The sequence below is a fragment of the Camelus bactrianus genome, chromosome 3, assembly GCF_048773025.1.
Source record: "Camelus bactrianus isolate YW-2024 breed Bactrian camel chromosome 3, ASM4877302v1, whole genome shotgun sequence".
Classification (NCBI taxonomy): Eukaryota; Metazoa; Chordata; class Mammalia; order Artiodactyla; family Camelidae; genus Camelus; species Camelus bactrianus.
Genome location: NC_133541.1, coordinates 75139211 through 75156080, shown reverse-complemented (window position 1 = coordinate 75156080; position 16870 = coordinate 75139211). Strand labels below are relative to the sequence as shown.

The window sequence follows — 16870 nt, the reverse complement described above, 5'->3', positions numbered from 1 at the left end:
TTAGTTAAAACAAATAAGCAAAACTTTCTGTCAGATAAGCATTGAAGCAGTGTGGTGTGTGCATGTGCATGTGCCTACATTTTCACTATTTCAGGATGCAGTGGCCACGGTTTTGCAATTTTCGCCTGGCCTGTTACTTCCCTTACTCATCCGTCCATCCTTAGAACACAACGTATGAAATTGAAAGAAATGGAGAGGAAAGTCATTCTACTTGGAAGGTTTCAGTTTTCTTAATATGGAGAGGGATAGGGCAGCAAAACAGAGATTGGTTAAAAGGAGTTTGTGACAAAAGCAGACGCGCTAAGGGAAATGCCTAACTAGGATCTGAAGTCTCTGTCCCAGGTCTAGCTCAGTGGCTCAGTGCTTCATCATTCTGCCTTTCGGTTTTATCTTCCTCTCAAGTGGAAGTGTTGTTCTAGGAATTTTCTTTCTGACTTTCAAATTTTATGATTCTAATTCTCTCCGTTTTATGATTCTAATTATCCACATTTGCATTGGAAATTAAGAATAGTCTCAATTATAACAAAAACAATTCATGTATTCTTTAAATTTCTTACTCATTTATTCAAAAGCATGATTAACTGAAACACTGATTTAGAAATACGAAGACTTTGCTTCAGTATGTGTGATTTTAAGGACAAAAGGAAAACAATGAATCGGTACCTTCAGTACTTAAAATGAAAGGGAAATGCTCCATTGACAGGGTATTTTGAAGCAAATATAATAGAATTCCTCTGAAAATGGCTTGTTACTTAGATTTGGAACAGCAACATTTCAAACCATGCCTCAAATCATGTGGCATGAAATAAAAACTTACTATAATAAATCCTTAGCTCGAGCACTATTAAAGGGCTCAACCACTGATTCCAAGCAGGAAACCTTTCCTGTATGAATTATCCCATCTCCTTCTCCCAACAGATTCCAGAGGGGTGACTACCACATTGACGTCTGTATCAACGACTACCTGGATGTGTTCTGCCCTCACTATGAGGACTCTGTCCCGGAAGATAAGACTGAGCGGTATGTCCTCTACATGGTGAACTTTGATGGCTACAGTGCCTGCGACCACACTTCCAAAGGGTTCAAGAGATGGGAATGTAACCGGCCTCACTCTCCAAATGGACCACTCAAGTTCTCTGAAAAATTCCAGCTCTTCACCCCGTTTTCTCTAGGATTTGAATTCAGGCCAGGCCGGGAGTATTTCTACATCTGTGAGTATACAGAGATTTATCACGTTGTAGGGCAGCTGCAAAAACCCAGGCTAATTTTTTAGCCATGTTTCAGTGACTTGCAGAGAGCTGGACTCTGCATTACAGATGTCTCCTTGTAAATGCGTACACCGGGATCCCTAGATACATTAGCTAAGAATTGAGAGCACAAATTAGATTAAAGACACAGCGCCTCTCCCCATATGAAATTGCATGTCAGCCTGTTCAGTGAACCACTGCTGACTTGTATTTCTTTTATATGAAAATTGCTAAGACTTCTCCAAAGCTCAGGAAAAGAAAGATTCCTGAAAGAAAAATTAGAGGAAATAATTAAATTTTCATAGCTTGGAGTCGCTGGATTTCTTATTCAGGTGTCAGCAATATCCTTTGAATCACCCACATTTCCAGTGGAGAAAACCGAAACTCCTGCAAGTGTCAGCGTGCTGATGATAAACACTCTCTTTGCACCAAGGAGAAAAGACAATTATTAAGAGCAGCTGTGTCTTTAAACAGGAAGGAGCGTGAAGAAGCATCTAGAAAGGGTTCCCAGGGAGCTAGTGTAAGTGAGTTTCCCACCTGTGAACTTACCGCTAAGTGACTCTGTCCTGAGAGAGCTCTAAAACTTTCTCCGCTGACCCCTGCGTGAATCCCATCACCGTGGCCTTGTTTTTTCTCTGTCATGAACGCTTCTTAAGGCATCGTACTGGTCATATATCCCAGGTAAACGCTTCTCAAACTTGAGCGTGCGTGTCACCTGGGGGTCTTCTTAATGTAAGTTCTGATTCGGGGCTCTGCGGTGGGGCTCGGGATGTGTATTAAAGTCTCTTGGGTGAAGCGGCTCCTCCTGCTGGTCTGTGGACCACACTCGAGTTAGCAGGGCATTAGGAAGCACCTAATTTAGGCAGCTCGCTGTGTATCTAGACTTTCCTTTAACTAGTGTCAGATATTTAAACTGACCTTTTCCACATGTTTTCATTGTTGGCTGAAGGAGTTAAAATGTTAAAAATGCTTCGTTCGAAAGTACATTTACTGACAGGCTTATTGTGACTCAGAAATTTGGAGGATGCAAGATGCAAAGACACTCCTGTCCTCAAAGAGTGGCCATCGGGTGGGGAGCAGACATGTAAATAGGCGATGAAGGTGGAAGCAGACAGTTGCTGAGTGCGGGGGACGGGGAAGTGGGGGCGGTGGCACCTGATGTGGAAGAACCTGGAGGGGTGGCCACACCAGTGCCCGAGGCGGGTCAGGAGGGGCTCCCAGCGAGCCGAGCGCTGGCCTGTCACCCCTGCTTGCCCAGCAGACCAGGCAAAGGACGGTCTTGGTTTTCTGACTCACTTCTTCAATCCCAGTGTCCCCACCCACTCCTAACCTACATGTGTCCCTCTACGAGGATTTGTAGCTCCTCTTCTCTAGAAAACAGAGCTCCGTAATAACCTGGATTTCCCCATCACAAGAGCACTCTCACTGGTATCAGAACTGAGTTTAAAAAGGAAATTGAACAGTACCAGTTTTATTATCTCAGTACATATTTCAGTCGTTAGTCATGAGAAAACATATAAAAGTCTTGATAGTATCTCACATTTGATCCATAAAATAAGAAGAGGAATATTGAGTCCCACGGATGGAGGGAAAACACTAGCATACAGTGAATTCACACTTTCTCAGGCAACAGGCTCTTGCCGTTGGCTGATTTTTTTCACTTTGTGAAAGAATCTCATTCAGAAAAAGGAAAGAGGAAGACTTCAGTTGTGGGACCGACACTCATTAAGTGTCTGAAGTATCATCCTGTTGAGAGGAAACGATGGCCAGCTTGAGAATTTCCATTATTGGTTTCTCAGATTAAAAAACAACAACAAAAGCAAAAAGCCAACATGAACAGAGAGCACTAAGATGGGAAACACACACTCACCAGCTAGCTGGTTGATTGCATGATTATTAGGAATTATAGAGTCCATTGAGGTTCATAAGCAAGATACTATTATTCAGATGTACCCACAGTGCTTATGACTGGTTTTCCCTCATTTGTGGTTAAATTCAATATTTCACTAAAAATCATTATGTGTCTTCTATAACATTCATTTAACGGAGTCATTTAACTGTCAAGGGCTCCTGTCAAAGTAATTGTTCCAAAATGCTTCAAAATATCAAGAGCTTTTTGCTGTTCAGCTGAGTTTAACCTGAATCTTTTTTTTTTTTTAATGAAAAAGGTAAAATATCACAGAATTAGCAGCAAAAAGACATTCATTTACAGGAAGCGCCGTGGCCTGGTAGTTGGTTAAATTGAATTTTCAACCAGGTTTTAGAACCACAAGCACATCCTTTGCTGTCTATTCAGTAGGGAAAGGGTTTCCTCTCTTCCTTTTGCCACTGAGAGCAGGGGCGGCAGAGCGAACATGGGCGTCTCTCACACAGTAGACTGTGGTCATAATTAAACTAGAGGATTCTTAGGGGAGAACTGGCCCTCAGTTGAATTTTCCTCTCTCTTAATATGCGTGGAATGAACAAGATGATTGGAAAATGGCTCTTTTCACCCTTATTACGTTACCAGGCACTCTACTGCTGATCTCAGGAGCAAGTCTTACTGCCCACTCGTCAATTTTATGGAATGTCCTTACTAGGCCAGGGGAATATTTCAGCTCCTCAAGGCCCTTAAAAGCTCTTCCAAGGTTTCCAAGAGAAAAATGAAAGCTGTAGCCTTTTGGCAATCCTGCTTTAGTCCTGCTGGAGGAAGGCTTAAGTTTAGTGGTGGCTATAGGGGACCAAAATGATACAAACTAGGATTTGGGAGAAGGGAAGAGGAGCGTTTCATAACAGGAAATCCACCTCGTCACTCAGACTCAGGACCCAAACCAGAGTATTCTTACCAAGTTCTGCTTATCTTCAGCAAGATGTATTTCCTTTTTAATTCCCCACATTACACAGAATTTAAAAAAAAAAATACAGTTGTTGGATAGATCTTGTATGAAGTTTCTTTCCTGTTTACTTTAAAAATAAAGTACCCTCCTCTGTCTAGGTTCTCTGTTCCAAGCGAGACGCTAGGCCACGTGGTCGTCTTCTTGGGAACAGGCGGTGTATTAAGCTGTTCTCATCGCTGATTGTTGCTTAGGCAGACTCAGCCCATCCCCTCAATCTGACAAACACTGTTTTTAAACTACAGGAGTTATAACTATAGAAGTTATGTTGGTAAGAGATTGGCACCCGGAAGGTCGGTTTTTCTGTCGGTGATAGGTCTGCAGAACTGTGCGTCAGTAGATTTTGGCCGTTGTCAGGTATGTAGACTTCCCAGGGCAAAGAGTTATTTAAGAAACTTCAAAAATAATCACTTTAGGAATGGTTCTCATAAACACTAACCTAATGAGGACATGTGTGAAAGAAGTTTCATGTTGTTAATTTTAAATCAGAAGATGCAAAGGGGGAAAAATAAGGGCGCAGTAAGTTATTTTTGTTAAGTCAGTAGAAACGCTGATACTGAATGTCCTGTTTTGTAAAGTAAGGAAAACTTGAGTCGTGGGCCCTTCTCTTAACTAGCTGTAAGGATCTCGGGTACATCATTTAATCTCTCTGGATGTCTCATTCCACGCCTGTGAAATAATGAGGTTGCAGTAGATGATTTCAGACTGCCGTGGAGTTTCAGTGTCCCAGCTTGATTGTATGTTGTCGTGGGCTCTGCACACCAGGGTGAGAGCCATGTCTGTAAAACGGCCCAGCCCAGTGCCTTACTGAGTAGATGTTCAACAAACGCCAGTTAAGAGGATATTTTGGGGAAAAACGCAGAGTGGAGCAGCGTATTAGAGTTACTGAACTAGTTCTATCTTGGCCACCTGATCCAAGCACCATCGTCCGGTCGTGAGGAGTGCAGCGGGCTCCTGTCTGTTTCTGCCTCCTGTCTCTGCTTTGTCAAAGCCCTCCTGTCTCAAGACAAAAAGCCCAGGTCTCTAACCTGGCAATCACGGCCCTCCTCGGCGGGTCCTCTTCTCTTCCCCACCCTCGGCCTCCTGGGCTTCTTGTCCTAACACCCTCTGCCTGCTGTCTCTGCTCCCTCCATCCTGCCTGCCTTGGTGCTCACATCTGCCCAGCGCCCCCTGACATCAAGGCCTTGGTCCTTCGTCATCTCTCTGCCTGGGGTTGTCGCTGGCCCAGGCACTCTTGTCCCTAGCTCTCACTTGCTTTAGTTTGTGCCCCAAACTGTCTTTATCCGAGAGGCTGTTGTGCCCTCCCTGTATAAACACAGCGTCTGTATCGTCTCTGCACTCTTGCTCTGCTTTCTTTTCCCTCAAGTGCTTATCACCCCTGACGTTACTCATTTGTGCTTGCTTGTTCACCAATTTCTGCTCCCTGCCCTGTATAATGTTACTTGGCACATAGTAAATGTTCAATTAATAAGACTCACTAGTGTTTACATAGTACTTACTCTGTTCCAGGCACTGTTCTAAATTCTAAATTCCTACAGTTCTCAAAACAGCACAGTCAGGTACTGTTCTTAGTTGCCATTTTATAGGCAAAGAAACTGAGGCACAGAAAAGATAGGTAACTAGAAAAAAGTTCACACAGATGAGAAATAACTGATTGGAGAAGAAGTTAAGTGAGTAACCAACTGAAAGGAAGTGAAGAGGTAAAGTCCTAGGTCTTATATGCTTAAAAGGGAAAAGCATACTTTATTTTGTATTTAAAAAAGAAAAGAATGGAAACAATTAACACTACTGTTTAGAGGATATTATTTTATAAACTTTACTGGAACCCCAAATCGGGTAGTAGCAAGATACATGTTAAACGCGTTTATGCATTTTCAGCTCTCCAAAGCAGACTTTTCAATTTCCAAAAGGTTTTTCAACTGTATCCTCCCAGATGATTGACCCTTTTAATTCAGTAACTTCAGAAGCCAGAAAAGTTGAATTTTCAAAGAGATTCTTCTTAAATCCACTGCATATTCAGCATCCAGACTGAATAGTGATTGAACACTTAATTCAGGAAATGAGTTTTAATGAGAGGCCGACAATAAGGAAGACAAATGTCATTTTCTGAAAATCATAATAAAAAGGCGGACAATTCTAGCATTTGCCACATCTAAGGTATAGCTGATTTTTTTTGAAAGAAGATAGAGTAAAGACAGTTTACAGTTGCAGCCCTCAGATGGAAACCAGCGCTTTCTGGGAGATTTTTAGGAAACACTCTTCCTAAGCTTATAGGCAAGTAAACTTGAATACACCTGGTGCTTTAGTGTTATTACCGCCCCCCCCCATACTGATGTGCTGATGGAAGTATAGAGCTGGCAAATGTCCATTCCTTTGAAGTTAGAATCCTGAAATGTCATTAACGAAATGAACTTTCAGGGAGCTGAAGACTTCTGCTCCGTTCTTTTCAGCATGTGTATATATTAGAAGGAAAATCACAGGGACATGTTGTTACTGTGGGCATCATTCTTAAATCTGTAGTATCTCACTGCTGGAATGCATGTGGTTAACTGCTCATTCCCTGCTTTATATACTTTAATTAAAAGTTTACAATCTTAAGCTGTGAAGCAATTTTAATATGCTCTACACAGTTTTTAAAACTGACACAATAAGTGACATAAATTCTGAAGGGAAGTCTTACTGAAATGATCAAGGTCAGCTTCAGAAGTCATTTGATTGTACATGATAATTATTGACTCTCCTTTAAAAGGTGTAAGAGTATTCAGTAAATTCAGAGTATACTAACATAAAGAAAGTGCTTCACTTGCCAACTGGACATGTTCCAAAAGCTTATTTACAGGTGAGTTGTGTGGAATTCAGAGTGCAGTTTCTCACCAAAGTGTTTCTAAAATCAGCCCAATCCTCCATAATGTGGAAAATCTGCTTAACCATAATGTTGATTTAAAACTGTCTATTTTAAATGAAAAATAGTAGAAAACAGCCAGTAGAAGAGTTGTTGAATATTTGTTGAATGAATAAATACCGTATTAGTGAACCAAATAGAACAAAAAAGCAATTAAAAATTTTCTTGGATACTGATGTTTGAGAAAAGCAGGTAAATGAGAAGCATCAGGTTTACTGCACCCACGGCAACAGGTGTCTAGTTTCTTGAGTGATGTGTTTTGATCATATGCTGGGGATTATATCACAGGAGAGGGGGATACATTACATCAAGGGAGAGAGTGGAACATGGTTGAAAAGAAAAAGGGAAAAAGGCATAGACTCTGGTGAATGCACCCTTGGACTCACATCCCTCTTCTGTACCCTTGATCGCTATGTGACTTTGGGTAACTTAATATCACTGAGCCCCCGCTTCCTTCATCTGTAAAATGGGTATATAATAATAGTTTACTATCAATCTTTACTCTTTCCAAGTCTCAATTAAAGACGTATTTTTCAAAGGACTAGTTGACTACCAAAATAATAACTTCAATAATTGACATCCAAAAAGTTCTGTACCCTTTGAAAAGTCGCAGCAACTTGAATAGCCCTGATTGATATTTTAGTTTAGTTTAAAAAAAAAAAAAAAGCAAAACTCATAAATGCCTCGTAAAAATTCACATTTTAAGTCCATGCCCTACACTCTGAAGGGACATTATGCCAGGATTATATGCCTAAGGAAGTCTTCATCCCCCGTTAGATGTCTGGTTTTTCAGCAGCTTACTTTGGTAATCTACATTAAGAATTATTTTGGTCTTGACAGTTCACACGAAGCCGCCTTTTTTCTGAGTTGTTCCTATTGAAATAGAAGAGTGTCAAAACGGCACATTTATCAAAGCAGGAGGTAATCTTTTTCATCTTTCATAGTCTTTTACTCTTGCAGGGGAGGTGACCTGTAAGTGCAATGTACTTTCTTAAAATGAACAACTCAATATTTGCTTCAATGTGTCTGTGCATTTTGCTTTTATTATGGACAAATGTTTTTGATTCCCGGAGTCCTATTTTAGCATTAAATGTGCTAGCACATACTTCAGCTGAGATTCAAGGGGTTTATAATGGAAATTTCCAGGACGGTGGTCAAATATTAATTCACCTCCTGCATTTTTTGTAGGTATGTAGACTCGGAGCATGGTATTTTGTGAGGCATGCTTATATTAAGAGAGAAGGGAGTTTAAGGGCAGTGTTAGGAAATTGACAAGTTTGAGTATTTTCTAGAGTAGAAAAGAATGAGTAGGACACAGACATCACATAGTGATTGCTCAGATATAGATACAGAGTGTGTCTCAGTTTCTAAAATATAGGGGTTTCTTAAAATGTTGTGAAAAATTTTGAACATACAATGAAACAGGTTTTCTCCACTTAGACACTAGAAGTTTGGGATTTTATCAGACTTCTCTCTGAAAATAGTCATTCTCTTCCCTTTGTGTACTTCCAGTGGTCTTTAGTGAACCTGCAGGAATGCATCTTTTTATTTAAAGAATGAGTTGAGAGAATTGTGTCTGTTTCAGGTTGTCCCTAGCCATCTTTTAGGAAAGCTTGAATGGATTTCAAGGGCTCTTAAATGAAAGTTAAATAAAGGGGATGTTTAGGGACTTCAGGATATTTTTCTGTGTTAATTGTAAGTTTCTCATATGAAAACTGTTGTTTATTGCCGGGTACCCTGTTAGCCTTCTGAACAATATGCTCAGTGTCTGCTCAGGCACGGCTGCAGTGAGGATGCTTCAGCCAGCATGGTTCAGATAGTCTGAGTAAAATCAAAGGTGGAGGAGGCAATTAATAGGAGCAAAGGGTATTTAAAAACACCTTATTATTTTTAAAATTTTTGACAGTATCGTTTGATCAAGTGGCAGAATTTTAAAAGAAATGTATGCCCTAGTAAATGACTGAACTAAAGGATGAGGTACGGTTGAAAAGAATCAGATAAATTAATGCTGGGGTTCTGAAAAAGGAAACTGGGGCAAACATCACTGCTTAATAGATTTTGACTTTGGGAGCATTCTTAAAGTTCGCAAAGGGAGCCTTAAAAGCTGTTGAATAATTGGGGCTTGATGGCAATTCACGGTATCAGCCGTAAGAAACTGAAGGCTACTCTGCCCACTGATCGAATTTTTCAAAGGCTGTGACACTCAGATAGAAGTTCAAAAACAAAATAATTTTTATTTGTGTTCCTTTTAGGAATTGAAAATTCTGTTACGAGATTGAGGGGACATGTAGAGTTCTGACCTCCTGAGGGGGAGGAAGGAATTATGTCCCCTTTCGCTTCCTTGTAACGCCACTGAGATTAAATGCTGAAATGGAAAGGAATGAAAGGATTGTTCTTTTTATCCCTAAACGTCAAAAGTGGCCGCATCTCCGGGAGAAATGACACACCTGATTAATTGTGTAATTTCACAGGGAAGCAGTAATTCTCAGCCTTATAAACATGTAATGTACTAATTTGGTTTCAGAGTTAACTGAAAACAGTTTAATGAGCTGCTGCATCGGGTGTATGTGCAGTGTTACATAGAGCAGATGCCAGGAGAAATGGAAATAACATGCCAGTGACACTTGGAATAACAGTGTTTATACTTCATTGACTTCAGGTTGTCAGCATGCTATTCTCTGTGTTTCCCTTAGTAACTTATTAGGGCAACTGAACTCCAGCATGATGATGTCTAAGTGTCATTTATTGTAAATTACACAAGCATGCACACACCAAACGCATAGTCAATCTTGAGGGAAAAAAACAGAATTTCCTCATATAGATTACCAAAATATTTTCTGTGAGACGTGCACACAGAGTGAAAGGTGACCCTCTCAACACTGCATGCGGGAAGAATAGTATTTTGGCCTTTTATCAGAAAAAAAATACCGTTTCTGCAGATTTTCCCACTCATCTCTTCGTGCTCCATTTTAACAGAATGGTCGTGTAACTCTTGGTTTGAAAGTTGTCAGACAGCCTCACAGCAGGCTTATATTATCTACAGAGTTCTTTATGAGGAAATATAAATCACCACAAATGAGACTTTTCACAGCCAGAGATATGTAGAAATTTGTGTCACTGCTTTGCTGGCTTGCTAAAAAATATCTCTAGGCTCCAAAGCTCTCTCACAACTCATCCCCGCTCCCTACCCTTTTGGGAAGCAATTCTCAAAACTTGAGATTTATGGTCCAGAGAGCTGATAGTGGCTATAAAGTTTTCTATTTTCTCTTTTCTTTAATATTAATGCAGAGAATGAGGCATTATCATTCATTATTTTAGTTCATGAGTTTCCTGTGGGCTTGAAATATGGTTTCTGGGGATGTGGTTCACCTCCCTCTAACAGGGGAAATATGTGGACTTAGGCAACAAGCTTCTTTTCCTTCAAATATTTTTAGGGAGTTTGTAGAAAATCCACGTTAGGAACAGAACCTTAACATATGGGCTATATCCAGGTTCAGTTTTAAAATTTAAAGCTTTACAAAATACTAATTCATTCTGAGCCCCCAAAGTAAAATATCATGAATTGGAGAATAGCTAGCCAGTCTGTTATTGTTAGAAATTAGAATTATAATATCTTTTCATTTTACTGTTTTCAGAGATGCACGTATTTCCCTCTAGCTTGATCTACGTTAACATTAGATAAGTTTTAGTTTATAGTTAGCACTCCCTTTTGCCCTCGGGTCTTTAAAAATAAATACCGTCTCTGAATCATTAAGAAAGAATATATCTTGTTTTTAACTTAAACATACCCATTTTTTAGTCGATATCTGGTTCCTAATGTAAAATTGCTTTTTCTGATTTTTTTTTTAACAAAAATGTTTCAAAGTTAACTTTTTATGTACATTATCACAGGGTCTGATCAAAATCTGAATTGATGAGGTTTCCTGTATGTTTTGCTTTCACAGTTTCAGTGGGTCCCCAACCTTGATTTCAGAACTTCTTGCTCTATTGTAGGCCTCATTGTTAAGGCAGAAATCTAAACAAGGAGAGAAATAGAGGCGAAAAATATGAATAGGTAATTTTTAAAAACTCTTAATAGATTGCTTAAAGGTCTTGCTGTGTACACCAAGGGGAAGTTCAGCTCAGTCACTTTTGAGACCATGTAATGAATATTGCAGATATTTAAATGAAAAAAAAAGTAATTATTATTGTAAAAGTAGCCTTTTGCTAAAGGCTTACTCCTTCATGACTGATAACTGCTCCCCTGTCACTTGTGACAATCAAAATGGTAGTGAGTTAGCATTTACTGCAGGTTCACTGTGCGCCAGGCACCGTATCGAGCACTATATTTGTTTGAACTCGTTAAATCCTCATCTGTGAGGTAGGTACTCTTATTATCCCCATTGTGTAGATGAAGAAACTGAGGCTGAGAGGGGTTAAGTAACTTGCCTGAGATCATAGTTAGCGCTGGAGTCAGTATTTGAACCCATGCAGTTTGACTCCAAGTCTGTGCTCTTTTTTCACTTACATCATAATAAATATTTTAAAGGAGTTAAAAGGAGACAGATTTCAAGCTCCCTTGGCAAATGTTTATGTAAGTCCTGCGTACATTCTGGATCTAAAGGCGGACCCTGCTCTACAGAGGGCTGATGCGAGGTATAGAAGAATGTTTCACGTCAGCTTATCCTTGAGATTCACAGACGAGGAGGTGTGTGGAGTTTGAAAGCAAAGCAGAGCACTATTGATTGGTTGTGGGGTCGGCACATGACGACATAATAAAATGTGTCTTTGGCTCTCCCCACTTCAATTGTGATGAAGACATTTAATGATTAGCAAGACTATTGAAAGTATGCATCTCTTTGGTACCCTGAGTCATTTTTCGGAGGTTTAAATCTGATGAACAGAATCAATAGCACGGTGTGGACCTTGGAGGATATTATGCAGAGCCTCGTGGCCGACTGTCTCAACATCGCAGCTGGTTAACGCGACGCGTTGGCGGTTCCCTGTTGCCTTGCCTTGTCCCGAAGCAGCACAGCCGCTGCAGTTGGTTTTTTCGTTATTAGTTGTACTTGCTGTTGCCATTGTGGTTATTTAAAATCCACCAGTTTTTCACAGACTTGGTTATTACACATTTTTGCAAATTCGAGAAAGAGGAGTAGAGATTCCACAAGAAGGGCCGCTCAGAGAACTGCGAACATTTGAAATCCTCAGAACCAGGCTGAGGAATCGCAGCAGCCGTGGGCAGCGCCCACACTCACACGGGGGTCCTGGCGCTGGTTCACGGGGGCGATGCCGGGGCTGGGGCGACCACCGGGTGGTCCTCCAGAGAGCAAGCTGCACGCAGCTCATGGGATTTCCTCTCACCCGCCTCCCTCCGCTGATAAGGGAATCAGAACAGCAGAGACTCTGGGATCAATGAAAAGGCAGATGTGACTGGAATGGAAAGTATTTGGAAAATAAAACTGGATAGATTGGGCTAGATTATGGAGGGCTGGTACGTCTGGTCTGAAGAATGTGGAACTTACCCAGTAGGCAGTAGGAGGGAGGAGTATGTTTCTGAAGGGGAAACTCATTTGGGCCTTACCATATGACTGCATTGAAATCACTGGTGTAGGCCTACAAGCAGGCAGGCTACGTAACTATAGCTCACAGATAGTGAGTGTGCAGTCATTTTCCACGTGTACATATGTTGTCTCATCCATACCTTATCTCAACTATATGTTAGGCACCATTATTGCTCCCATTTTACAGATGAGGAAACTGAAGCACAGACAGGTCAGATGACTTGTCTGAAAGCACACTCTCCATGGGTCATGGAGCCAGAGCTGAGCAAAGGCCTCATGACTCTAATGTGCATGCCCTTAGCTCTTTTCCATGTGTGGCAAGTAATGTTTGGAAGCTTATTCCATAAATAGTAGTGGTTCTTAGGAAGAAATTATTCTCGTCTCAGAGATATGCATACCCTTTGCTTGAATTTTTATTGTTTCTGTGTTCCCTTCAGCTTCCTTGCCATAGCTGCAGTTTTATTTTTTTTTTCCTTGCACAGGCTTCTATGATGTTTTTATTAAGTGGAATTGCTAAATCAATAACATTTGCTGGATTATTAATTTAATCAAATAGCTGAATTTCTGGCCTCTTGATATGATGTGTGGGTTCATTATTAAAGTCCGTTTTAGAAGATTTATTATAGATATTTCCTAAAATATTTATATTAAAAATGCTTTACAAATCCATTTGTTAAAGTTTACTTGGGCTGTCAGTACTTGTATGTCATTAAATTTGTAGAAAATCTACAGTGGCTATAGCAGGCTCCATTTCAGTATTCTGTATTAGTTTCTCAACAGTCAGCCCTTCAGTACTCACCGAGCGGCGTTTACCCACCAGGTCGATGTAGCAGACACTGTAGATGCCAATAGAAAGTACTCGATGCAGTCTTTGTCCTCCAGGAGCTCACAGTCCCGTGGGAGAAAAATACATTCATGAAAATAGTAGCAAAAAATAAATAAGTCATAAGACCGACATTGTCCATTAAAAGAGAGCGAGAAAAGATTGCTTCAAGAGGAAGACACTCAAGGTGGGAAGTGCTGATTCAGATCCCAGGGCTTGACACTGTCTTGACTGTAGTCACCCATCTGCATAAGTGGGTGAAAACGCAGATTCTTGGAACCCACTTCCAGAAAGTCTAACTCATTAAATTGTATTAAGTTGTGGTAGGGTACTTCATTTTTAACAGGCTCTCCGTAAGTTTCCTTTGCAGGTGATATTCGTACCACACTCTGGGAACATGGGCTTAGAGTGGGAGTCGATGGGTCTGAATTCAAGACATAGAAGCAGTGGGTACAGGAAGATTTGGGTGAGTGGCATAGAGCAGCGGCATCGGGGCTGAGCAAAGGCAGGCTTCGTCATGTGAGTGCTGGTTTTAAACTCTGATCAGACAAGGAACACACTAGTCCTAGTCTGAGATAAAGACTCAGATAAAGTAAGATTCTAGGAATCAGCTCACTCACCAGGGTCGTAACAAACTTTTCCTTCTGCCTCACAAAGCAAACTGTCTCATTGGCTTCATCCATACGTAAGATAGAATTTCACCAGGCCGATGCAGACAAAAACCAGGTAACCCTTTGGGTTTTTTTGTGTTTCTTACACAATTGTAAAAAAAAATTTTGTTATGAAATGATTTCCCTTTACAAAGTGGTAAACTGTGTTAAGTGAGGATAAGAATCAGAAAGCCACATAAAAATAGAGAGGAAGCAGGCAAAGGTATAAATGATAAGAAATATTCATTTTGGACCAAGAATTTAGAAGGAAAATATGTTATTGAGGAGGAAGGAAAGAATAGTGAGAGTAGGTCCTCTAATATCCTACTTAGGTAACAGAGGTGGGGAGAGCACGTTGAAGAAGTGGGTGCCTATTGTCTGTGACCTTTGGTGCTTGTCAGTTTATGTTTTCTTCCCCGTCATGTTTAGGTAGAGTCTGATGAAAAAGGAGTCTCTAAATGGGGCCATGATTCGGTTTTGATTAAAGGTCAACAGTGATATGTATTTAATCACTATTTTCTTCTGATATATTGAGTTAAGCAGCAGTCACGTTTTTAACCATACTCACAACTGTATCCTGATTCTTAGAAAGTAAGACCATTATTTAATAGGTTCCTTTTAAAAATGTTATTAAGCTTAGAAAAATAGATGAGAATGAGGAGGCCTGGGTCTTGAGTTCATCACTTATGAGGTGCGTTAATTTGGGCAGGAGGCTTCAAGGCATGCCTCAAGTTTTCCATATATAAACGAATTAATGTGCTAGTTTAATAAATGGTATTCTTAATATTGATATTTGAAAGGCAATTAGTTACTTTCCGAGTTTCTGTCAAAATTAATGGTAGCTACCATGACAAGTTTTTATGGGCACTTTAAATTATACATTTACATGTGTCAAAAATAGTTCCTCTCATCAACTAGTTTGAAATACACTGGTGGTCAGAAATAGCTGACTGTCATTTACTCACAAGGGCATTTTTGTCTCACTCCTTGCAGAATCAAATATGACCAAAATGTATTCAATCAGCTCACTGTGGTTCATTTGGAATGTTCTGCGGGGGTGAAGATGCAGAAATGCTGGTCTGTCACTTAGAGAACCATTCCTTGGATCACATCCAAGTCTGCAGTGGTCAGTTGAATTCATTCAAAATATTTTCCAGGGCTAACAAGAAAATTGCTTTACCACTGGCAGGTTTTATGCACCTGTTTTTTTCCCCCATAGCGTCTCATACCTGAAAAATATGGAGAAATGTTCTTTTCCTAAATTGAAAAACTCAGCTGTAGTCTAAGTGAAATGGGATAAATTATCTTTTTCACAATTACCCATTAAAGGGAGAATTAGAATTAATATTAATCACAGATGTTTCATCAAGTTTTATTATCAACCAGATTGACTGCCAAAGTGCTTTCTGGAAGACATTTTCTCTCCCTCCCCCCACCTGCTACTGAGAACAAACTGTTATTATGGGTCCTTAGATAAAGATTAATGGTTCTGGCAATTCATTTGAGGAAATCTGTATTTTACTGTACATTCCACTCCAGCTGAAGGCGTCTGAGAAGAGCGTGGCTTGTCACCTGCTTGGTAAAATTATATAGTGAACACACAAGACAGTAGTATAATTCTTTCTGTCGTCAGAAACAGATTAATCAATAAGGAGCCCAAGGTTTATGTCACCTGACCTGTATTTTTAAAATTCTTGTTTATAGATAAAATAAGCAAAATGCCTGCCTGTATTTGAGCAGCTGTATTTTTACCTATCACCCTTGAATTTCACTTTTATGTCAGCTCGCTTCCTGGAAATTCATCACCAGCTGTGCGACCCTTATAATAATTCTGAACATTTGATAATGCCCCTCATCCATTTGCAAAGTACCCCACAGATGAGGTTCTCCACTTGTAAACAATTCTCATCAATTCTAGCTAACTTAAAAAAGAATTATTTCCCTACTAAAGAGATTATTTCAACTGAAGACCTCAGGATGGACATAAACCAAGGCAGTGCTGGGGATCTAGAACAAAGAAATAAGCAGACAATTAGAATTATCTCATCAAGACCCAACCGTTGGATTTTCTTGACTCTAAGTTTTCTCCATTTATTGTGTTGCTCTTTGCAAATGTTAGTTTCTGACATCAAGTTTAAGTTTGGGAAATTCTGGGTTAAACAAAAATTTTTTTTTCTCTATGAGACTTCTTAGGGCCTTAAATTTGATACCATGAATTGTAACTCTCCAAAGAGTGATACAGTATGTATTGTTCACCAAACTAATTACACTTTGGAACCTTGTTTTCATTGGAGCATCTTGAGGGGCCTGGCTTCCATGGGATAAGGATACATTATTTACAAAATACCATTGAGCTTTAAAATACACTAAGTATATACTTCTCCTAGTCATGAAAAATGTGAGATACATTTAAATAGCATTTACCACCCAGCCCTGTGTATGTAGCTAACACAGCCAGCCTTGCTCTGTAGTGGAATCCACATCCTTGCCTCGAATCCTCTTTTAAGATGAACAACAAATACAGTTTAGTTGTTTCTTCCTTCAGGGATTCGTGTGTTTGTAGTGAATTATGCCACTTAAATTCCTCTGGTTGTTCCTATGAGAGCTGTTTTAAATTTTAAAAATAACCTTTGTCACTTTTCTGGAGTCTTATTTTAAATGTGGATCCAAAACATGAAAACAACACTTTGATTCGATCTGCTAAGTAGACCAGTATAATGCACGTTCACTTCGCAGTCCGCTGTGGGCTTTGTTTCTCCTGAGATAATACCCGTGCTTTTAGTCTGCCTCTCTCCTGTCCTGTGTTTTGTGGTTTGTTTTTTCTCTTTTTTT

General features: G+C 39.9%; 1 protein-coding gene across 2 annotated transcripts in view; it reads left to right on the top strand.

Annotated features, from left to right (window-relative positions):
* Positions 1 to 16870, top strand: part of EFNA5 (ephrin A5) — a 269595-nt gene that overhangs the window by 221998 nt on the left and 30727 nt on the right. For both annotated transcript variants that reach the window (XM_045507811.2, XM_010971465.3), the window contains exon 2: positions 919 to 1211. In XM_045507811.2, coding sequence (XP_045363767.1) covers positions 919 to 1211 — 293 coding nt within the window. The remainder of the gene's footprint in view (positions 1 to 918; positions 1212 to 16870) is intronic.